This window comes from Macrobrachium rosenbergii, chromosome 9, assembly GCF_040412425.1.
Source record: "Macrobrachium rosenbergii isolate ZJJX-2024 chromosome 9, ASM4041242v1, whole genome shotgun sequence".
Taxonomy (NCBI): domain Eukaryota; kingdom Metazoa; phylum Arthropoda; class Malacostraca; order Decapoda; family Palaemonidae; genus Macrobrachium; species Macrobrachium rosenbergii.
The window spans coordinates 35,349,637-35,374,901 of NC_089749.1; the positions used below are offsets into that span (position 1 = coordinate 35,349,637).

The 25,265-nt window shown below is 36.0% G+C and overlaps 1 protein-coding gene across 8 annotated transcripts in view; it reads left to right on the plus strand.

Moving 5' to 3' along the window:
• Nucleotides 1-23,210, plus strand: part of LOC136841688 (uncharacterized) — a 595,588-nt gene extending 572,378 nt beyond the window's left edge. For all 8 annotated transcript variants that reach the window (XM_067108885.1, XM_067108886.1, XM_067108884.1 and 5 more), the window contains 5 exons: nt 11,878-11,980; nt 12,583-12,747; nt 14,258-14,448; nt 19,684-19,892; nt 20,835-23,210. In XM_067108885.1, coding sequence (XP_066964986.1) covers nt 11,878-11,980; nt 12,583-12,747; nt 14,258-14,448; nt 19,684-19,892; nt 20,835-20,995 — 829 coding nt within the window. In that variant the 3' untranslated portion in view covers nt 20,996-23,210. The remainder of the gene's footprint in view (nt 1-11,877; nt 11,981-12,582; nt 12,748-14,257; nt 14,449-19,683; nt 19,893-20,834) is intronic.
• Nucleotides 23,211-25,265: the final 2,055 nt, after the last annotated feature.

Below are 25,265 nucleotides of genomic sequence, written 5' to 3' on the forward strand. Positions count from 1 at the left end.
GACTGAAAAGCTTATATATATAAGATATAAGATCCCTTTTCTTGTATATTAAATCTTCATATGAGCCTTTCAGTCGAGAAACATCCTGGGCCAAAGTATTTTTAATTTAATTTATTATATTTTAAAAATGGCACTTGGCATGTTTCTCGATTAAAAGCTCATATATACATGATAGAAATTTCACTTATTTAGTCCTCCGAAAATCTACTAACGACTGTTGTATAGGTGTGCCTATGCACTGTTTCTGTAGTAAGGATAATTGATTATTCAAATTGCATTTACTTTATACGTATTGTCTCTTTACACCTCTTCGATAAAGATATTATTCTACGTTACACCTGTCCGATAAGGATATTGATATCGTAATAATAAAGAGGAATCCAAGTTCACAAGTTATACTCCCCAACATAGTGGATAGCCCTAAGGAAGGGATATCAGTACAGATCTTACATGATCTTGTGAGCCATTAAATTACAGTATTACAGCAGAGAAATCTTGAGGGCTGATGCAGCGTTACCGTGTTTGCCTCCTGACAACGAAGATGACCTGTGATGTAGAAATCAATCATCCCGGATGTCACTTGCTGTTCAAAGGTCAAGTGAAGACTTTGTTCATCTTTAATACGAAGCGACATTGTCAGCTCATCGGCTCAAATACTTCACTTCACGTAGCCATCAACGGACATTATTTGTTTGGAATTCCTTCACAACTACTATATACATACATACATACATATATATACTGTATATACACACACACACACGCTATGCATATTTGTATGTATGCATGTATAATATATATACAGTATACTTTTACATATATCGTAATTATTCCTAGTCATTATATTTTGGCTAAAAGTAATAATTAAAATGTATTATTTTTCTTATTTAACAGTCAAATTATTGCATCATAATTAAAATGTATTATTTTTCTTATTTAACCAAATTATCATCATTGCGGGCCATCTATTCCTTTTGGATAACCTACGAAAAAAGTAGTTAGAAAATTAAACGTTTAGAAAAAATAATCGCCATAATTTTAGTTTGAATCGAAGTAAAATGTATATTTTTGAACGACTGTCCTTTGCAGTAATGCCAGTTGGCTCTGCAGAATCTCGAACAACTTTTACGGTGTTATCAGTAGTAGTTGCCGTCAATGTAGCCAGTCGCCTGTGCAATCTCGCCTTCGTCCTGGGAAATTGGCCATCGCCTCTATAGGAGTGCCATTAGAATAAAAAGCTGTCCTAACAAATTGTTTCCCAGTTGTATCGCATTAATTCACTTGAAAAATTAAACTCCAGCTGACTTATTAAACTGACTTATCAGTCTCAAGCAACTGGTTGTGTTTTTTGCGTACTGCCTCTAAAGCAGGGGCCAGTAAGGTGAACTGTCGTGGGCGGAACCGTTTTACATGAACATACGAGTTACCTTGTTTTTATTTGATTTGATTGCAGATGATTTTAAGGAAACATCACGTCTCGCCGTAGGCTGTAGAGCGCTTATACTCGTATATAGCGCCACGTTAATGCGCTGTGCGTGTCGCTTGAAAACAAGTGGTGCGGTGTGCATGACGCCTCGTGCAACACCGTTAGTCTGTGCTTTTCAGACTAAAGGAAATCAATGGTTGAGAAAGAAGGTGGTGTCAAGTTCAGCTGGAGGTTATTAACCCTCCTTTTCTACTGTGAAGGGCAGAGATCACGGTATCATCTCAGTGAGCGAGCGGTGTGGGCTCTGAAATTTCAGAAATATTTACCTTTCAAATGGATATTTCAGTGTGTCTTTAAAAACCAAAGGCATATTTTATAACCTCATCTGTTTGTTTTAGCTTGTCATGTGTGAGGTGTTGTTGCGGGGGCGGGGGGAGACAGTATTATTCCGGACTAAAACATTTTCCTTCCAAGAGTATTAAAGATTCCAGTGTTCGTTATATTTACAAACCATAACAGGTTAATGTGTATAAGAATTACTTTTGCATATTTTTAAATGCCTGTCAAAGGTCTTTAAATAGAGAATTATTACATATACAATGTATTTGTAGAGTTTGTTACTATTTCGAAATAAATAACTCTAATGGATTTATCCAGAATCAAACTTAAACGCCCTTAAAATTATGTGGTGTTACTACAGTTGTCAAACCAACAAGGCTCTATTCTAGCCTTGAAGTTTCCTAGTGTGATAATGAATGGTTTTTCCTTCAAACTGAAAATAACGGAAACGGAAGCATGTAATTTTGCGGCGATGACTGGATATGTAGATATTACTTAGAAAAGACAATGAAAGGATCAGTTAACCATTAAATTCACTATCATAATCTTCGTATTCTCTCTCTCTCTCTCTCTCTCTCTCTCTCTCTCTCTCTCTCTCTCTCTCTCTCTCTCACCTCGCACTGTCGTCCTTTCTAGGCGAGTTTTCTTTGCCAATCAATATTTACTGAGTTCTCACGGCGAAAAGACTCTTTGGGAGAAAAAGCAATTATCTGATACCTAGGCGAGAAGTCTAAAATTAGCGAGTTTGGATATGAGCTCCAAGGGGAGAGAAAGAGAGAGAGAGCGCGCGTTAGAGATTACTGACATTAATTTTATTCAACCATGTTATTACACTAATATTACACTAATATTTTTCCTGTTCGCTTTGATTTCTAACACACTATGAAACCTTTCCGTTTCATTACCTTATTTATAGCTCAAACATTACCACAAAATCCAGTGATGTCTCAGTTATATGTATAACGTAATTTAGTCTCAGTCTAATTTATTTGCATTTCGTCGTGACTCGATGTCTACATTGCCTGCATGTGGTAGCGGCTGTTCATATCATTCAGATTTCCCAAGCTTGATGGAAATGGAATAAGATATGGAAGAAAGGTGGGTTCTATCCGCTTGAAGGACGAAAAGTTGTAAGAGCTAGGAAAACCGAAAGCAAGAGGAGAATTCCAGAGTTTGGCACAGAGAGAGAGAGAGAGAGAGAGAGAGAGAGAGAGAGAGAGAGAGAGAGAGAGAGAGAGAGAAACAATCTTGGGGCTGAGAAGAGGACTGAGAAATAGATTTATACTATCAGGGAGGGGGACTAAAGAAGCACCCCAGACATCAGAGGAAACTCCAACATAAGCCTTTAATACTTGAGATGAGGAAAGAAATTCTTGCTTCTAAACAATACATTTATTTTTTAGGGGCAGATTTGAGCAATATAATCTCTCCAAGACCAATTAGGTGCAATCTGGACACCCAATACATTGGCAGAAACGAGACCTTAAATTACATTTTCAAGAAGACTGATGAAAAATGAGCGGAAACATGCTATCTTCCTTTCCTCGTGTTTTTCATTTTTAGCATCATTTCTTTCTGTCTTCACAGTTTTTCTCATCTGATCAATTTAGATTTCTTTTTTTTTATCTGTGGATTTTTTTTACTGACAGTTCAAGCTGCGTTACATCTGCCTCTAAGATTTTCCCACTTGCTGAGGTCTTGCGACGGAAATGAATTGCAACTTTTATGCCAGAAGTATCCTTGATATTCATCATTTCCTTCTTTATGCTTAAAAGGAAAATTTCTGTAGTTCCTTCCCCTTTTTTTAATAGGTATGATGAATGATTTTTATTTCAGTGTTTGCATTTGGTGACGGGTCTAAAGGAAAACAGGGAACATGATTGATTTTCATTTTATAGTACACCTTTCTGGACGTGACGGATTACCTATGAAACAAATATCTTTATAACTAACTGCTCTCTCTCTCTCTCTCTCTCTCTCTCTCTCTCTCTCTCTCTCTCTCTCTCTCTCTCTCTCTTCCATACCAAAAAGTAGGACGTTTATGGAAAATATAACTTTGATCATTCGAAATCAGTGACAGGTTTCAACAAATCTCCAGATAGAATTCCACAGGTCAACGTTACTTTCGCGGTTTTTAGATATAAAGGAGTAGTTTTGTCTGTTATAAAGGGGCTTGTTTCGTTTTCCACGTAAATCATAAGGTTTAGTTGCTGAATGACTGTTCCTTCTTAATAAAAAGTCCACACTAGTAGCAGGAAGGTGCGCGTTGACATTTAAATACTTCAAATTATGAGTGATATTTTATCCAGGTGGTTTATCAGTATGTTTAACATGAATTGGTCATTACTATATATTTAAAGACTTCGTTTCTGAATGGGAAAGGATACCTATATGAGGTCCATCATAGAAATTTGATTCAATTTTTGTAGCTGATTTTATGCTTTAGGATTTTGGATGGTATTTCACGCAGCATCGCCACTAACCCGTAACTCATTCATGATGTAGAGATTTTTCCTAAAGCTGCGACATGTGACGCTCTTTAACAATATTTGTTATAGTAATTTATTTTCTTCTTCTTGGCAGCAAAGATTGTCAACACCAAAAGTACACATTGTTAAAATGCGAAGAATTGTACAAGATAAGTTCGACAACACACTTTCTCATTATTTCCTTCGTTATTGTTTGTCCGAGCAAAGGAAAATTTTCAAAAGTAGTTAGCCATGTTGCAACTTAGATTTTATACATTCTGTTTCTCTCAAAACATTGGTGTTTATAGTCTGCCAAACACTAGAGTGGGGCGAATAAGGAATTCATTTTTTCAAGTGAAGGTTTTCTGAATTATGGCCACGAGTTTAAAACTGACATTAAAAACTTTTTTGACTTTAGATATTGTGATTGGAAACCCAGTTTTTTTTCACGAAAACATAAAGATGTGGCATCATGTTTGACCTGCGCTGCCAGACTTCAGTTTCCTTTAAAAGTCTTCGACATAGGGCATTTAGGGTCAGCGTTCACTTTAGTGGCTTAATCTTAAGCCATCAATTTTCTTAAATAACAATGACGCTCAAGCTGCCACTAAGATAGGACAGTATGGAAAGGCAGAGCGGAGACAGACCTCGCCTCCAGCATCTCTCTCAGGCCAAGTATGTTGTTTACAATGGTTTAAAATATCTCATTTTAGCAGCAAGGAGGTCCTATAACTGCTGTTGCAAAGGCCATCGTTCGTCCATCTGAAGCGACAGAAGTTGCGTAAAAAATCTATTCGTCGATTTTCATATTTAAAAAAAGAGGAATTTAAACAAAGGAATCCTGTCAAGAGTAACTCACTTTTAAATGAAAAATAGATAAAATTGTCAGGAAAAATATGCCAAAATGCAGATCCACATTCAAATATTATTATTATTATTATTATTATTATTATTATTATTATTATTATTATTATTATTATTATTATTATTATTATTCCTAAAAGACTGCAATGGAAGAAAATAAAAGAAACCAAAATATTCTTAACGCCATTTCTTGAAAAAAAAAAAATGAAATACAGAAAATGGCGGGTTTCAGGCAAAACCATAAGCAAGGAATTAACGTTAAGAGAAAGATTCAAATGGCTAAATAAATCTGGCTGCAATGCTTTTTCTAGCTGGTCGCAACCTAGCGATCTTGAGTATTTGATGGGGTATAGTAAGTTACCGCAAAAATCACACAATACTGTTTTGATGTGCTTGTTTTTTTTTTTTTTCAGATATAAGGAATGATCATATTTTCTTAATTGCCTGGAAGCCGACTCCGATAGTTAATTCACTTTGTCGGTAATGTAATTACGATGAATTACATAGTTACACAAGAGCTCATTGATTAGTGAACTGTATAAGTTTTCTGTGATATCCTTCTTGTGACAAACATAATACGGCATTAACAACTTCGGCAGAAATAGTATTGTCTCAGTATAGATTTAGCCGCACCGACTGCATTCTGTCAGCGTCTACGGATGCGATGAATTGCTGCTACGGGATTAGTTTAATCAAATACCCTGAGGAGTATTTTCATTCTCGTTATTTACCAGCCAGTCTGTCCCCTGTGAATTCCTCTTTACCTTCGTGTTATTTTGCCTTTTAAATTCATTTCATTTTACACCGGTTTTTCCCGTCTGTTTTACCATAGCCGTGTTACCAATCGTTTGGTTCCGCTTTTGTCCAGTTGTGAACATTTACAGATCTACTTCGTCTACACAATCTCCGAATTTTGATGGAGATATTTAATTAGTATTTGAAACTTATTTCATTAAGGTGGTAGGAGAGAAAGAGGGTGTGGGAAGGGAGAAGACCGTCCGGTGCGTACCTGCTGACCATCTTTGGACACTCGTAAATCATCTTTTGATCGATTGACCTATCGCAGTTTGTCACCCAGATGCGTTGATCGCCGTAATGCTTGTCATAAATCAAAGCGAACGTTTCGGTAAGGAATTCATCACAACTATGGTATGTATTTAAAGAGTCCCACGGATAATAGATTCGACAATGATTTGTCACAAGGGTACCAAGGAATGCAGTCGCTACATGGATAGATTTATAATATGTATATAAATAATATATATATATATATTATTATATATATATATATATATATATATATATATATATATATATATATATATATATATATATATATATATATATATATATATATATATATATATATATATATATATATATATATATATATATATATATATATATATATATATATAGAGAGAGAGAGAGAGAGAGAGAGAGAGAGAGAGAGAGAGAGAGAGAGAGAGAGAGAGAGAGAGAGTATAATTCAGAAGTGTTAAGATAAAGGAGGCGAGGAAGACCTTGAAAGTGTTGGATAGGTGGCATGGAAGAAGTACGTAAAGGAAGGACATTTTATCTAGGAAAAGCGAGAGCGCGTGCAAGATAGAGCCCTGGTTGATAAAAGACATATACGGCCCTTGGATAGGGCTGAATAGCGCGTGTGTATAGGAACGACACTGCTAATGACCTTTTTGTGTACACGAAAATTTTTGCTGCACATGGTTTCATCCATTGTTTGGCAGTTACAGCATGTATGTGGCAGTGACCGTTGTGTAGTTTGTTCTTTGAATCCCCGTTAGCGAAAATGACCTTATGTTGAAAAAGAAAATGTATGATTGTGTGTGTGTGTGTGTGTGAAGAGTACTGCTGTCCGTGTCCTTGTGCCATGAGGCAAGAACATCATCGTCTATTTGACTGGACGTTTCTCAGCCTCAGGCTGTCCTTTTCTTCAGAGTTACGTAGCACGGCAACTTGTGAAATATTTCCGGCAATTTTTTTCTCGACCTTTTCTTTAAAGAATATCGGGTATTTCGTCATTTGCATTTTCTTAGGATATGCAGGTGTTTCTCCCAAATGTTGTAAGGAAAACTATTTCGATTTTGAATCGAAATTCCTTGCCTATTGTCTTTGACTGACGATCTTGGGATCCTTCAGAATATATTCCTCAGAAAACGTTTCAGGTATGTCGTCTCGATTTTCTTTTTTCCTCCTTTTCCTCTTGCTGATCCTTCTCCTGCTAAACTGGAAAGTTTTTCGTCATCGACCGCCCAAACTTGCGCACTGGCGACAAAAGGGTAACAGTGTTCCCAGTTCAGTGTTTTTGTTTTTCGTGAACAATAAATGCGTGTTATATTCAGCGTTGTTGCTGTACGAGGTACGTACATACCGGGAATTATGAATCTTCATTTTTTCGCAGAAAGATCCTGTTTGGTACTTTTTTAACACTTCTGAAACTTTTAATTTTTCTCCTCTCCGCCCAGCTACAGCGTTGTCCTCCTATGTCAACCACAAACAAGACTTGCTGTAGCTTTCACATCACTATTTAGTCCTTTACTCATTTCGTTTATGATCCAGTCCATGGATACGTCGGTGAGGATTATTGGAACAGTAATTATTTTCTCTCTCTCTCACATACACATACACACACACACACACACGCACACGCACACACTTCTAAAACAAAAGTCTCCTTAAAATGAACTGCGACTTCTACGAATAGTCTTGTTTTTCCCAAGTTATTGGTTGCACATATTTGTGGCACATCTTAAAAAAAAAAAGTTTCCAGGAAGAACATAAATGCACAAAAATGTCTGATATAGATTAATTCTTTTCACTGAGGCAGACTTGTCAAAATGACAGTCGAAGTATACGCTATATTGCACATATATCCACCTTGCAATATACAATCCATTCTATTGCAACTTGATATTTAAATTGCTCTTTGCTCGTACATAATCTTGACAAAATTAGGTTAGTTTTCTCTTGCTTTTTTTCCCAAACAAATAAACATGTGAATAAAAAAAATGGTCTCCTTAGCAGAAACCAGGCATGGAAAATGAGCAATGGGTTTCTCGGAAGAGTATGAATAAAAGGGTAAAAATAGAAAACTAAAGGTTTTATTTAGTAAAAGTAAATTGAGTTTGAATCCTGAAAGGTTATAAATTAATTTTGGGAAATTTTGAATGAGTAAAATACAATCATTGAACGTTTTCAATATTTAAAAAATAAAATTCACAGTAAGGCGACTGACTACCAGTAGTATGGCTCTCTTTTTTTTTTGTGGATTGGACTACGGTAAATCTGGCCATGACAGCACGGCTTCTTCTATGATGATTGTAAGTTTTTGCTTCGATGAGTCCGCTCTAGTTTAATCAGTTCTTGTTTTTGGACAAAGGAAAATAGATAATATCCTGGAAGTAGAATATTTGGTGAACAGGTTAATAATGAAATGAAGTATTACGTTTCTGAAGTTTTAAATTCCGTCATTAGTAGGAAAAAGATTAGGGCGGCTTTTAGAAGGGGGGGGGGGGGATGATTTCTTGCGTGTGTGGCAGGGTGCCGTTATGCCGTGACGTAGTGAATCGATGGCTGCTTCGATCTACGTCGAAGAGGTGTAGGAGGAGAGGACGATCTGGAGGACAGTGATGTATTGGGAAGCGATCTTTTTTTCTTTTTTCGGGGAGAGAGAGAGAGAGAGAGAGAGAGAGAGAGAGAGAGAAATAAGCAGACTGTGAACGGGGATGTATTATTGACGTCTTTAGTTTCTTCTTCTTCCGAGTAGTAAGAAGGCCTCTTGTCTTCAGTCGGCTCAAGAAAGCTCTGAAAGGATTTCTTGAGTTTATTGACTCACTTCTTGTAGGTCGTTCATGAACGATGATATAGTCTCGTTAGAATTCGAATTCCATTAGAATTGAAGTAACTGGTTTTCTGGGAATTAATCATTCCAGGTTTTTTCTATAGGTTCCGGTACTGTCCTGACTAGCATGTTTCTTTTCGTTAAGCTGTATAGTATTTTCATACACTTAAGAATCTAATGAAACTATCATCCCCTTTTTATTTTCTTTATTTTTTCACCGATGTAGACGAAACTGTCAAAAGTATAATTCTGCAGTAGCGAGAAAGGCAAGACTGAATGGCAGTGGAATTTATATAGTAAAATAATGACAACAAAGTTTAAACCAAGACTAGTTAAAACGTTTGTAAATTCCCTTTTGCATACCCAGAGTTATTCTTTAACAGTATCTGTTGCCTCAGCGTTAGTTTTAGAAATGCTTTTTTTTTCTTATCGGTCATCTTCGGTTCATATGGCAACGTTGCGTAATGGCGCACAAGTTTTTTCTCCCAGTCTGCGACACTGCTGCGTTATTTCTTTCATGTGTCAACGAATTCATTTCATTAAGGGAAAAATTGTTCGCCAGCGCACAATATTTCTTTTGCTGATGTTAAACATATGTATATTGCCACATTATTTATGGAGAAATATACATTATTTGTAAGACCTGCATATTACAAAGTCATTAAAACTGGTTTTGAAACATTGAAAAATCTCTGAAACTTCGATTGCGACACAGAGACACATTTCCATCCCAGAACAGTCCTTCAGACTTCGCCTGAGCCTCGCCCTGTTTCCATGATTTAGAAGTGAATTTTGAAATACCGATCCTTTCATGTTCTCCGGAAATTCATATGGGAATCGAGCAATACCAGATTCCCAGTCCCGCAGACGCTTCATCATTCCATATAAAACAGACAGGGCGCTCCAGAAAGAAAGAATCGCTACGGGAAATAATCTGACCTCGTTGGAACGTGTCTTGTGTGGTGTCTAGGAGCTCGGCGACAGAGAGAAGGCTGTTCATGGAAGTTAGGATACTCAACGTTTATGCAACATTCATATGGGAGGCCGCCTGGGTTTCTTTCCTTTTAACTCTTATGCACGGCATAAAACTAAATTATTTTATAGGAAATAAGGGCTAGTCAGAAAAGAATATAGAACAAATTGGTAAGAAACTGTTAACTGATAAAAAAAGTGAGTTATTCAAAGGAAAATGTAAAACCGGTGCTCGGGTACCATATTAATAAAATTGAAATTGACGAAGAAATAAAATAAAGGATGGTACAGAGTATTGCTTTGTACTGTTTGCATTTAATCAGGCAGAAAGACACAGGGGACCAAGAAATGGATTGCTAGGTTAAAATATAAATCTTCAAGGGAGAAAAGAAGCTGAAGGAAAGAATATGTGTAATTTATACAAGAAGTCAGTGTGTAGGGGAGGGTCAGATCTCCACTCCAGGAATGAATGGATATTCTCGAAGACCGATGAAGGTCAAGTGTTTCAAGATGTAGATAAGAAACGTTGGGCGGGGATGACAAAGAGATACTCGAAATGCTGTTGATGTTGCAACTCTGGACGATGAGGAACAGAGTTGTTTCATTTTTTCTGGTGTTTTCATTGGTTGCAAGTTCCTGTGCTTTAGAAGCATTTGGCACTGAACTGTATAGTTTCTTCTGCATGCAGCCTCTCGAGTCTCCCTTCTCTTTCCAGGAGATTCTTTTCACTATCATTTTCTAATGCAGGCACACATGGATTATTTTTTTTAATATTTAATGTTACTAATACTTTTACTGGTGATTAAGAGTGATTTTAGAAATAATTCTTTTTACGGAAATGTTTGATTATTATGAAGAGCTGAGAGCATGAACCACAATGACTTCTGCTAAACTGCAAATCTAAATTTTAATAAAAAAAAAAAAAAAAGCAGAGAAGGATTTTGGTCTTCAATAATCAATTATTTGTCGTAAGCAGGGTGAAATATCCGCAATTGCAACTGTAGAGGACCGTGTTCTGATGTGTTTGTCTGTCAAAGATATTCAGTGATGCCTGATACTTTGTATGTGGTAGGGACTAGAGAATGGCAAATTATTTTGCTTGGCCGAACAATTTAAAAGACACCTTTACAATATGTTCTTGACCCAGAAATTATTGTAATTTCTTCACTTATTGCGACTTATAAGAATTAGGAATACCAAAGAAATTGCGATCTGCCGCCGCCGTATATGACATTGCTAATAGAATGCCCTAGAAGTGAGTGAATTGGATAGTTTTGTGGCCACTGACAAAAAAAAAATCAAGTTTACAGTTTTTATCCTCTTGCAAAATAAAGTTTTTACAGTTTTTATCCTCTTGCAAAATAAAGTTAGAAATTTATCTTAATTTTCTGTAATCAAGTTTGCATCATTTGCAGTTGTAAACCTTCCAAGTATTTCAGTTTTGTAGAATTATGTAGTCTATTCCTTGATTTACTTCATTTTCTTCCGTTCTTCCTTCAGTACTAAACAGACTGTCTCTGTTACACTCCACTGAAGTAACACAATTCGAATAACGAAGTTTTCCTCAAAATACTATTATTAAATGTTCAGGACACCGGACTCGTAGGTTGGTATTCCACTAAATCCGTGAGGTGCATGTGGAATGTGTGAAAACTGTTAGCTTTTCCCAAAGCTGGTTCAAATCGTTATCAAAATAGCTGGGTGGATAAAAAATAGTACGGTTCAAGGACCTGATATACGTAGAGTTTACTAATCACATGTCTTGCCTTAATAAAATTCACAAAGCAACCCAGACGCTTGGAAGTCTGTGACAAATGTTTTTACTATATACAGGCTTGTCGCATTTAAATTCCCCGGATCTTCTCAAATCCAGTGAATTAATTTTTTCCTCTGATACTCCAAATACTATTTACTCGTTATTTTTAATACTGCCAATTTTCTGTTTCCAGGTACGTCAAAGTCTATTTGCTTCCGGACAAATCCAAGAGTGGTAAGAGGAAGACGAAGGTCAAGAAGCACACTCTCAATCCGGTCTTCGAGGAGGTTCTTAAGGTGAGGCTTATTGGGCACATCTCAGTTATTACGCGGTGCCTAGCAATGCCTGATGCTCATTGCCTATCGCTCTTGTCCTGATGCACCAGCTTCTGTTTATCATAGTTTCATTTTATTGCAACTGCCTAGACAAAACCAGTTTTGTTGCTTGCTTTTCAACATAAGTGGACTGTTATATTTTGGCTAAATCATAATTTTTTATCTTAATGGCATGTGGAAGGTGTTCAGTACTTTTCATATTACTGAATAAAGTTAATTTATGATTGGATTATATTCATTCATTCTTTTGAAAATGTTGATTTTTGCTGGGTTATTTATTTGTGTTTGGCATGTATTTCCGTTATAGCCTAATTTATAAACCAGGTTAACAGTCAAATGAAATATGGTAAAAAATCGAACTACGTTTACTGCATTTATATGTTTAATATATATATATATATATATATATATATATATATATATATATATATATATATATATATATATATATATATATATATATATATATATATATATATATATATATATATATATATATATATATGCACACAGTATATAAATTCGTCCATTGATTACTACATTAATTTTGCATTTCCCAACAGTTTAGCACAGCGTCGGTAAGTGAATTGAATTCGCGGACGCTGTCTGTCTCTGTATGGCACAGTGATATGTTCGGCCGAAACGATTTCCTGGGTGAAGTTATCATTGCTCTGGCAGGCACAGTGTTTGATGACGTCACTCCCAAATGGTATCCTCTTCAAGATCGGGTAAGTGTACACTCCATCGTTTAAAAGTCGATAGTTGTTCGCACTCCACTATTCAAAGGTTAGTTCCATTACCTTTAACACTCCTTGGAGTAAGGAAGTGAATGCTGAAGTGTCGCAAAACATTGTTAAGGGCAAAAAAGAAAAAGGAAGGATTCATGGGTTTGAGATGTTTGTGAATGCACTCGTAATCGAGTTTATAATGGCCGAGATCGGGACCCAAAGTCAGTGACTGAAACCTATTTATTTAGCACCGTCAGCGACAAGTGGGTAATAAAGAACTTCACGCGCTATCTTTTAAATTATTCTTTTACATGTTCCTTGTGAATTTTTCTTTGTATCCAAACTTTTATCTTCAGATCACTGAGCGTCAGCAGAGTTAAGATACCTTAATACAGAAGAGGAGTATGGAAAAAATTATTACATTCCATGGTTTATGTTCCTTGTAGTATTTCCTTTGAATCTATAATACATATCTGGGAAGCTCTCTTCTCACGAGCTGGTTGTGGCGCCTTATGTGGATTTCTGTACAGCCGGACTACTGTTTATGGAGGCATTCAATAATTTGCTGGATTAAGAATATTTGTGTATAGATCAGTATGCTGTTCTGATAGAGATTTATTATTAACTGGAATGATATTTTTTAGTCGCATGGCCAAGGTATTTTTGTTGGCGTAAAAGTAAAGTACATTATTGGAAGAGTCGATAGTACAAAAATGTAAGAAGTATTTCTTACTTTTTTATGAGCTTGACAGGAGTAACAAATTGGTGCCTTTATTTAGTTCATGTATGAAGAAGGGGTGGGACATTGGGAATTTAGAAGTGGTAAGAGAGTTCCTGGGCTATTTCGATGGGCTTTGCTTATGAAAGTCACCCCAAGATATACGGATAACAGAAATGATTTAACCTAACCATTGAGCCCATCCAAAGATTCTCTGGCAGTGGAAGTCCATAACTATTAGAAGGCGGGTTTGCAGCTCTAGTTTTCTTCATGTACTTCCGTCTCCCTTGTTGATATGAGGTTTGAGAACTCTGGAGTGCGATACGGCACGATAGTTTCTATTTAGTATAATAAGTGAAAAGATTAATTAAGGTCAATTAGTTTGAAAAGACGATGCAAAGTGAGGTCCTAGGTAATGAGATCTCTTCATCTCACCAGAGCCACTCCTGTACCATCTAAATGATGTGCCTTAAAATGAGAAAAACTATTATGAATCATTATCAATAAAACTTGTAGTTAATATACATTTATGATATATCCAAGGCTAGTGTAAGGGTATAATATTTATATATTTAATTTGAACTGTTCTTATTGTTGATAATAATTCATAAAGTTGCGCGTGTTAGATATGACGGATCTCATATGAGGTGTCTCAAATATCAAAGACAAAATTAATTTATTTCCCAGTTTGATTTGAGACTTTTCCCATATTTTCTGTTTTTTTTTTTTTGTATAATTACTTGTCCTCATGATGTATAGGGTAATATTTATATCTGTTCAATATATTTACAGACAGAACCAATGGAGGACATGAGCTACAGTCCAAGAGGTGACCTCATCATAGCACTGAAATTTGTGCCTCCGGACGCTGTCAGCAGTCGAAAAGCAAGAAGGTCCCGCGGTGCTCTCCATGTCCTGGTGAAAGAGGCGAAGAGCCTTGCAGCAGCAAGACCTCATGGCACAGCTGATCCAGTCTGTAAAGGGTAAATATGTGTGATCCTGCTTGTTTCTTTTATTTGGTATAATCGGACTGCGATCTTGAAAAACACTTTCCAACATCAGATTATACTAAAAGAGCTGCTCTTCCTTTAGAGCGAAATTTCAATCAGTGGTCGTTTATATATTGTATGCATAGTTTTAATTGCAAGACAGTTACTTTTGTTTGACCATCAACGTAGTTCCATGCTGGTATAGTGGTTAGTGTCGTGGCATGCCACTCAGATGTCGCGGGTTCGCGTTTCCCCCAGCGCGATGAAAAATCATTGGATCTGTGTCAAGATCAGTTACTGCTGTAGTGTGGGGTCTGCGGTGGGAAATTGAAACCAACATTCTTTGGAAGCTTGAATTTCAAGTCAGTGACCCCTGTGTGCTTGTTCCATGTGAATAGGTTTCATCTACTGAAATGATAATAATGATACAGTGCAGTAACTAATGATAGAAATTAAATATATTGGAGCATTGTTCAGTTTTATATCATTATTATTATTAGCACCTTCGATAGTTTTGAAAGCGTAAGAACCCATAACATCTTTACGTTCTTCCCCATCTTACTAGGAAAGGATAACAAAAATAAACTTGATATATCCGTCTATCGAAAACCAGCGTACACAGTTCGAGAACCGATTACTTGTTTTAAAAAATATAAAATAAACAATATTATGACTTGCGTATATTGAGTCTTCTCCCTGTCATCTGATTTATAGTTACAAGAATTCATAAAGAAATTAACGTTTTAAAACGTTAGTTTAATGACTGGTGTTATGGTTTATGGTTCCGTAAGAAAATTTTATGACCAATAAATTTACAATCGAAATAAAATCCCATGGTCAGAGAGAAACAGTACAGGTAAAATTTCCGTACACTTCAGATAATGCAATGAACTTTAGGGAAGGAGATAAAAAGTTTTTTCGAAGGACTTTACATAGATAAACAGAAGACTAGTTGTTGACAATAATAGTGTTAAGTTAATTTTCAGTAAATAGTGGGATGTTACAGGGGAATGTTATAACAGCTTAACTATTTGCTCTTCTCATAGATTTTATAACAAAAAAAAACCGTTCGGAAATGTAATTTAATTAGCAAAACACCACAAGATTTACAGCGTACGGCAGTGAAAACAGGGACCAGGAGTGGTAGGGCAGGAAATAAAGCGACCTGGGAAATACACAAGATGAAGCACAAAGATCTAAACATGGAACTGGGAGAAAACCTCACATTGTGCTAAGAACAAATAGTTACAGAGGTCGGACAACAAGATTGAGAAAGAGAGCTGAAATGGAGGTAAAGTAAAAGAAGTGGGTGTAGCTAGGGGGCGAAGAGATGATGCAAACACCTTATAGTAATGCCTACAGTGAACCATATGCAGAGCACTGACACCCCCTCCCCTCCCCACAGGGATATCTAGAGAGTTAGGACTCAAAACAATCTAAGAAAAACAGAAGTAGTGAGGCCAGAGTGCTTTAATGGATAAAATATGTTGAATCTTTCTAATATTTAGGAACAGTGACATCCAGTACATGATCTTTTGAGTTTGCATTTAGTGAAAGGCTAAAAGCGGCAAATCAAACGATGGGGTGACTTAACAAGATTTGGAAATCAAATACAGCAGACTGAAATTACCAATGGAAGTAAGATCCGTATTGCTACACACGTGGATCATGATTTGATAATGAAACTACATCTAAATTTTGCCAATTGGAAAATAAAGGTTTACGAGGAAAATTGGCAGTTGGATTACAGGAGAGAATATATTTATGGAAATTCGGATATAAAGCCAAGCACCAGAGCACATTTAGCCTGGTCCAGCCATTCAGTGTCTTAAGAGTGAAAAGAGGGAAGGGGGATGGAGTAGTTGGACAGCAAGATGGAAGAAGGGAAGCTGGAAGGGTGGTAAAGTAAAAGGGTAATAATTGGGTGCAGCTAGGGGCCAAAGGGATGTTGCAAGCAACCTTTAATAATGCCTACATTGAGTCACATAACTTTTTCTCTCCCACTTACCTGTGTGTGAGGAGGTTTACAAGTTTTCCTCCTCCTCCTCTCCCTCCTCCAACACCACTGCATAATCGAGGTCCTGTACCTTCTGTACTTCGGTAATGTCTAGAGGGTCCAGGTCATCGAGAGGTGGCAAATAGATATCAGATTCCACACTGGGTGAATCTGGCACATTAACATCAACAAAGGGAATTCATGTCAGCTGAAATTCTTCTGTTACCTCCTCAGAAGCATCCAAAGCTTCACCAGGAGTGTTCTCATTAGAAGGCCCATGTTGAATCTTAAATCAAAACAGCTAACCTTCAGATGCCTTAAAGTCAGCAACTTTATGCAAGCCTGCAAACTTCATAGCTGCAGCCTTCAACTCGGCACTGATCATGTACACTCCAGTAGCCCTTTGTTGATGGAACATCATCATGGTAGACTAGTCAATAACAGACTTTTGCAATGACCTTACAGGCTTGACTCCTGGCTGTTTTCTTAACGAAGTCCATCACATACTTCTTCAGCTTGTCCTAGAACACCTTGACATCATGCAAGGTTGGCCAGGCAATGCCCTACTCCTCCATGATACATGACCTTGACCAACCTTGCTCCATTCTCCCAACAATTTCGAGTTTCTGTTGGAGGGTCAACACCCTTCTTGCCCTCTTAGGCCGAGGTGGGGCCATACACAAACTACACAGCACCACACAACTCAAGCAGGATCTATAATGCTGAAGGCACTGCAGTAAAGCCATGTGTGCAGGAAATTGCATCATGTTAGCACAGCACTTGCAAACAGTTCAAACAAGCGACTGATTGCACATGACTCTACAAAGAAGGAAAATGCTCTGTTACCAAGTGCACTGATATTTTCTAGAAGTAGTCAATTTGTATGCAATATGTTGATGACGCTATGTCTGTCAGCCATTAAAAAGCAAAAAATAACGATGACGTGTACATTTACCTCAATAGTGAGAAGGCTTACAAAAACCTGCTCACTTTTTACCATATGCTGGTGAACTGATGACGTATCCATACCAGCCAATAAAAAGCGATAAAGTGACATTTTATAGCGTGTTAAGTGCCTTCATGTTTAGTAGAGCAGTATAACATTGTTTTTTTTTTTTTTTTTTTTTTTTTTTTTTGCTTAACTTGATTACAAGTTTAGTTTACAGTACCCTTTCATTGCAAGTTTAGTTGACTCTGTACAGTACCCTTTCATTACAAGTTTAGTTGACTCTGTACAGTACCCTTTCATTACAAGTTTAGTTGACTCTGTTTACCCTTTCATTGCAAGTTTAGTTGACTCTGTACAGTACCCTTTCATTGCAAGTTTAGTTGACTCTGTACAGTACCCTTTCATTGCAAGTTTAGTTGACTCTGTACAGTACCCTTTCATTGCAAGTTTAGTTGACTCTAAGTATGATTATCCCACATATCATAACAGGGCACAAGAGAATATTTTATCTCTTGATAGCTCATCTCTAATTACAAAAAAAAAATGTAAAATGTGAATTTGTAGATGTTGGCAACACTTGTGCTATTTATAACTTGTCTTGATGCCTTCACCCAAATCAAAGGAGTGTATGCTTATGCAAGTACGTATGTATCCTATGCACATTGTGTCTATCTTTTGTGTTGTGCAAATAAAAAATGAGAAAATACAGTAAAATACATTAGAAGAACATAAAATAAAAATTATGAAAAGTGAAGGAATATGTAGTATAGGCTTCAATGTAAGTGATACCTCAGTTATTTCTCTCTCTCTCTCTCTCTCATTTTTTTCTTTGTGTCTGATGCATTTCATTACAAGTTTACATTACAGTTCTGTACATATCCTTTAAAATGTGAAAAAGCATAAATGTAAAACCATAAAACAAAAAAAGCTCTAGTAAAGTCAGATATCTGCCTACCCCTATCCACCCATCCCACACTGCATTCCCACCCTTTCCTAGCCAGGGAAACTGCTTCCCTTCTCCACCTACCTTCCAAAACAACGCTTTCTCCGAGTAAGTTCCTCTGTATAGCCTTACTGCCCCTCCCCTTCCATGGCACCCAGCCATCCCCGCCACCCACCTTGGAAACTTCTTTGGGCCTCCCCCACCCCTCAAAACCCTTTCTCAGTCTCTTCACAAGTGTAAGCAGTGTAACCAACATTTTCCTTCGGCCACGCAGCATTGCCAACCATAGGAGAGCAGTTTTTCAAATTTTTAAAAAATTTATATGTACCTGTACTGTATTACAGTCCGATCAAATAATACTGGTGCCCTCTGGACCACAGAAAATCCTGGATGACAGAAATCACCCCTAAAATACCCCTATGTAAACAGCTTTGTCATCTCATTCCACATACAGGCAATCCCTGCTTTACGGCGGTGGTTCCGTTCCCTGCGGGGTGCTGTAACCCAAAAAAACACTGCAAACTGGAATATCATGATAATAATGGGAATAAATGGTGCTTATGGTGCCATAAAACTGGGTTACAGCACTGTAAAACTGCTTCATAAGCATTTCTCTGGAAATGCTTACACCTCTTTGTATGGCACTGTCAAATTCTGACCTCCTCAAAGGCTTCATTGCTTTTCGGCACTTCAGACTTTTCTGGGTTTCGTTTTCAGCAAAAACTTAAAAATATGCTGCTTTTGTTTCTTCAGACCTGTGTGTGTGTGTGAGAGAGAGAGAGAGAGAGAGAGAGAGAGAGAGAGAGAGGGATGATACACAAGTATGTACGCAAATTACGGTTCTTTTGTATGATGTATATCTTTTAGTTTCACAGCATATTTTCATTGGAAATAAACTGTGCTTGCGTATTTCCGGAGCAAGCTTCAGTTCCGAAATCTGAAAAAATCCAAAAACTGAATGATGTGTTTCACTGCCTTCATGGCCGCTCAAGAACTAACGGTGGCTGACACAAAAAGATCCCAGACCATGTTAGTTGCCGGTCCACAGAGTGCTGGATTCAAGAGGTTGGACTATGTATATAACTTTGGCCCCTGGTCTGGTGCTGGCAGATAATGTTGAGTGTCAGATAATGAAGATCTGGATAATTGAGGGATGATGATGATGATTATTATTATTATTATTATTATTATTATTATTATTATTATTATTATTATTATTATTATTATTATTAGCCAGACTTCTTACTGTTAAAACTTCTAAAATAATTTAATGAAATGCTTGGAACAATACAGCACCCAAGAGTGCTCCATGCAGTAGGACTGAGACAAGTTTTCTTTCAGGTTGCTCCTTCCAGAGAAGGGCAAATCCTCCAAACAGAAGACCAGTGTGTGTAGGAAGACCTTGAATCCCACATGGAACCACACATTAGTGTTTGAAGACACAAGCTTGCAGGAATTAACTGAAAGAGCCCTAGAACTGTCAGTGTGGGACCATGATCGTCTTGGGACTTCGCAGTTCTTAGGGGGCTGCCGGTTAAGTTTGGGAAAGGGTAGGTTTTCCTTTTTTTATACTAATTCTATAAGAATCTTATTGTTTAATCACAGTGAGAGGATGACTGTATAAGTAAGACATTATTTTCAATATATACAGTGAACTTCCTCTTTCTAAGTTAATTCTCACAGTTGCAACTGTTAAGTTTTACTAAATGCACGAAGCACAAAGAATAAAACAATGTTGTAAACAGTTTGGAAAGTTTTGTAAATGGCTTTTAATCATATGGCACTACATGGTCTATAACTTTATTGGTAAAATCCACCACTTGAGTACTTTAAATAGGTGGTCTGAGCACAGTTTTATGCTTTTTTGTTTTTTTACGGAACTTAACTACCCTGTAGAGTTAAGTACTCTTTTACTTCAGAATAGAAAGTTGCTTATATTGTAAAGAGTTCTATTCTTCATTTTCTTTTTATGGATACTACAGTTGTTACTCTGAAATATTGAAAGGCATTTTTAACCTAAGAGATCCAACTATGTGTTAAAATACATGATATGCCAACAATGAACTTGGTGGTCTTGAATAATTTTGTGGTATTTTATTACAATTACCCTGATTTTGTTTCATTAGGTTATGGCTATTAGAATTTATCAACATAAGAATAGAATTTTTGGAAAGTAAAGTATCTTTTTTGTTGGTGAAAAATATGTAAATCAGTTAATTTTTTATAGAGCTTGAGTTGTATTTATATTCACTGCATTAACACCTTTTGAGTAAATGTCACATAGTCTGAAAGAATACAAACCACACAGTCTGTTCATATGTAAGGGTAGACTTGAAAAAAAGTCTGAAAAAAGAGAAATGACACTGCATCAGTTTCTGGTAATACTGTAACTGTTTTGTCATAAAAGTCAGTCCTCTTATCAGCTTCACTTACTGTGTTATATGTTTTCTAGTAGACAAAATTCTGATAACTAGAAAAAATGAACTTTTCAGGTAAACATGGAGGCCGGCTTGTGGAGTGGATGGAGGCAGCTGGCATGGAAGTTAAACTCTGGGAACAAATGCTGGAACGCCCTAACCTATGGGTAGAGGGCTCCATAATGCTCCGACCTACCATGGACAAGCCTATTTACTCATCATCTATGACTGAGTAGATTATTTAAACTAGAAGAGCATTAATTTTTGATATTTCACACAAAACATTGGGTGCTTTATATATTTGAGATAACTGTAAAGTTTCTTTTCTGTGAGTTTTCCTCAAGGTTTATTACCAGTTATAAATTCCTTTTTTGTCATTTTAATTGCCCAATTGAAGTTCCATATGAATTACTACATTCCATTAGTAAATAAACTCTTAGAATTTTTAGGCAGCATTTACCACACAGGAATTCCTGCACTATAATAATAAAGACATTTAATGGCTTATGATAATAATCCATAGCCCCCACGTACTTATAGATCTATCAATGCATCTTTTACATTCCTGGTAATTTGTTCATAAAATGTTTAAATTTATGTTCCTAATTATTTAAATTTTTTAAGGAAGGTAATGATGATTCCTTTTATGCTGAAGATGAAGTCATTACCTATTACTATTGTATTAACTTAGTTAGGTATCAGTCTTCACTTTTGCCTATGGACATACAAATGGCGGCATGGCTTGTACCAAAGACTGTTTTGAAAACAACGAGTCAAAGGCCAATATGCAATGGCCATCTTTTTGAGGTTACTAAAGAAGAGACAAACCAAAGTAGATATCTCACTTGTACCCTCATGCTATCACAGTTTCTCCTTTTGATTCTAAATAATAAACTGACGTGTACTCTGGCAAACTCAGGAATATCAAGTTCCAAATGTCTGTAGAGAGAGGGTTTCAGTTAAAACTCAAAAGATGATTTCAACGCACCAAGAATTTGTCCATTTTATCTTTGAAGAGAATACATCTTTGTTAATGAAAAAAACTTTTTTCCAGAATGCTTGATATTTTTTTATATTTGGGAAATGGTGCTGTAGTTACAGTTGTGATCCTATGGAGAGGATTCATAAAGGTAAAAATATGTAATAATCTGGTCACATATATAGTCTGTGCAATAGCTGTTTTTAGTGGTTCTCTTCTTTATGTTTGACTCCATAATTCATTGCTGGAGGTGCTGCACATATGATCTCTGGTTTCAGTAACATAAAAATCATGTTTTGTTATTCTGTTCAGCACAAAGATGTAATATTTTTATATATTAAGAGATATGAATCTTAATTTGTAGTTTTTAAAGGTCATTATTTTACTGCATGGATATTGCTGAAATGTTTTCCATGCCTTGAGATTAAAAATTATATATATAAAAATAAATCTATGTATAAAAAATAGTACAGTATTTGATGTTTCAAAGATCAAGAGCTATTTTTATAAATATTGTATTGTCTTGTATTGTCTGATAGCACTATTATTTTTTGTTTATTGGTACTGAACCCACAGTGATCAAAAATCAATAGCAAGAATATTATAGTGCTATCACTGAAATACATCAGTGAAAATTTTTCTTAATGCCACAACTAAATTTTGGGGGGAGGCTTATTGAAAAAGATGCTAGTTTTTGGTCCATTTAGATTAGTTGCATCTAATTTCCCAAAAGTTATTTGCTAGACAATAAAATCCCATAACAGACCTCAAAGGCAAGACTATTTTTGTTTGTTCACTGTCAAAAAAAGTTAAAAAGTAAAAAAAAAAATTAAGTTACAGTGCCAATCAGGAAATGCTGGTATATGATTTATAATTTATCTTGAATTGTACCTAGTACTCATGTATGTAAAGATGTATGCAAGTTTGTATAAATAGTTTTAGGAGTGATGAGAAAATCTTTTGTTATAGTGAGAGTTACTGGTCTTTTATGTAAAAAGTACAGTAACTATTAATTTTATTTTTCTCTTTTTGTGCCAAGGGAACAATGAAGTATTTTGCAGCAATGCCTCCACTGACACAGAAACACAGATTTAGACTATGAATCTTTAACATATCTATATAAATCTATATATATATATATATGCAGTATATATATAAATATTTCAAGCCTCTTCTAGTATGCTAAGCACTGTAAGTAGAATATGTAATGTTTAAAATATATTGTATGATATTTTTGATGATTAGCATTATGTTGAGGCCCAGAGATAATTATTGTAAAATGGACGTGAACCCTTTATTGTGGATGGGAATCAAAGTTTTAAGATACATTACAATCCCTCTCGCTAGAAGGACTAATACTGCTTTACTGTATTATAAAGGATTTAGTCCTGTTCCCTATTCTCTTGTTGTTTTCTCACATATGTAACTTAAAATAGAGCTTTATCATGTTTAATAAAATATTATGAAAATTTTGTTGTATTATAAGTTCTTCAAAAAATGCCCTTTTCAAAAGATGTTCTAATCTGGTGTGAAACTAACATAGTTTAGTTTAGATTTACTTGAGAATTACTACTATATGAACCAAGATATTTTTTACCCAAATTCCTACAAGAAATGGAGGAGGACAGGTCAACTACACAAAGTTAAATCCTGCTCAGTGCTGTTGTCCTAAGTGTCACTGTGCTTATTATACCAGTCATATGAGAAAAGGAAGCAAATTTTAAGTGATTGTAGTGGTTCACAGAAACATACCATTAAAACTATCCCTTACAGTACATTGTATATAATCATCCAAGAGGAATGTCATGAGTAAAAAAAAAAAGTGGGGGTTAAAGTAAGTATTTATGTGATAAAAGTTAGCCTTAATTGCAGACCATAATAATCTTGTCAAGTTAATCTAACCTGTAATAGGATAACTGATAGCTAATAATATGCTGTTATTCACCATTCATGGAAGGAAGTAGAAGCATAACTAGCCAAAAGCTAAAGGTGCTTATACCTTTTGAGGAAGACCAACAGTATGGAGGATCTTCATGGAAAACCTAGATCCTGCATTCATGTGTTGTTTTAATTACTTCCTGGCATACTACATCAGGTTATTTTGGTTTTACTTGCGTGTTATTGATTTACAAGAAAGCAAGCTCCGTTGTCAAATCTTCTAAGATCTTGTAAGCCAGAATTGTTGTTAAGTAAAATCTTGAGCTGCTTCTCTGTTTAAACAATTTCTGAGTGTTAATTTTTTATGTCATGAAGGTGGACCTTAGCAAAATAGGTATATGCCAATCAAACCAATCACATCATTGCTATGTAATTAATTTTCTATTCATAAAAGAATCGTATGAGAAATGAATTGCCTAAGTGTCTACCCTACAGGGTGGTAAATATCCATCATCATCTCGGGTATAGTTGTGCTAAGCATAAAGAATTCCAATAAAACCAATTTGTTGAGGAAAATACACTAAATGAGTTAGAATGAAATGAAAAAAATTTCTTATAGACAAGTGATTGAAACATTAGGTAATATATATGTATAGAGAATAACTAAAAGCAACAAAAATGTTGCAAGTGTGCCAGATGGGGATGAGGTCTCCTACCTAAGACATTAAACTCCTCCAGTAAAAGCTCATGTCCTGAACCTTGGAGGTCATGGAAGAAATTGAAAGTGGAATTTTGTCTGATCAAACTGACTTTGACAAGGCTCAAATGCTTGAAACGGAGGTGAGATCAAAAATGGAAAAGAGAGAATTACAGAGGTAACTGACTGCTCCCCAAATTTCACAGCAACTTAATTGTTCAGAAAACTGTAGGGTGATAAAGCTCTGTCTTCAATCTAGGCATAAAAGGGCACTAAAGACTATTTGCATGATCCGGTGCACCTGAATTTCAAGAAGTTTTTTCCTTGATATGTAAGATGTCTTAATTCAAAGCCCTGCAATAGATTGCCCATCACCCCAAAATATTTTCATTAGTTTCATGCACCAGCAATAATGTGGGCACACACAAACTGGATTAGCTTGAGAAGATACATTGATGAATGACTAGTATTGGCAGGTATCCCAGCAATCCTTTGTCGTCGCCTGCAAAAGCTCCTTCAGTTTAAGCCAGAACCCCATTTTGCAGGCCGACTGGGAGAAATCTCACAGAATTAACTCTAAGGGCTATCTATTTCAGCTGGATACCAACACAGTGGAAGCATTAATTCAAACAATAAGAGACAGAAGCTGAACATTTTTTTTTTTTTTGCAATTTTGTAGTTTGTCCAGCAGGTCAACAAAGATTTTTCATTATTCATGTTATCTCTTTGGAAAAAATTATTCTTTACAGTAGTAAATTCAGTTTGTAAATTGCAGTTGTAATTTGGAGCTTTAGAAGATTTGGTCCACTGTATTATTGCCAAATATTTCTCAGTTTTTATCACACAGAAAGTGATAGCATGTCTACAACTTGAGAAGAAAAGTTTGCCTCTTTTCAGATGTCTCCATAAAGGATTAGGGAGCTCATTGTTATTTGATTTTCAGGCATATAGC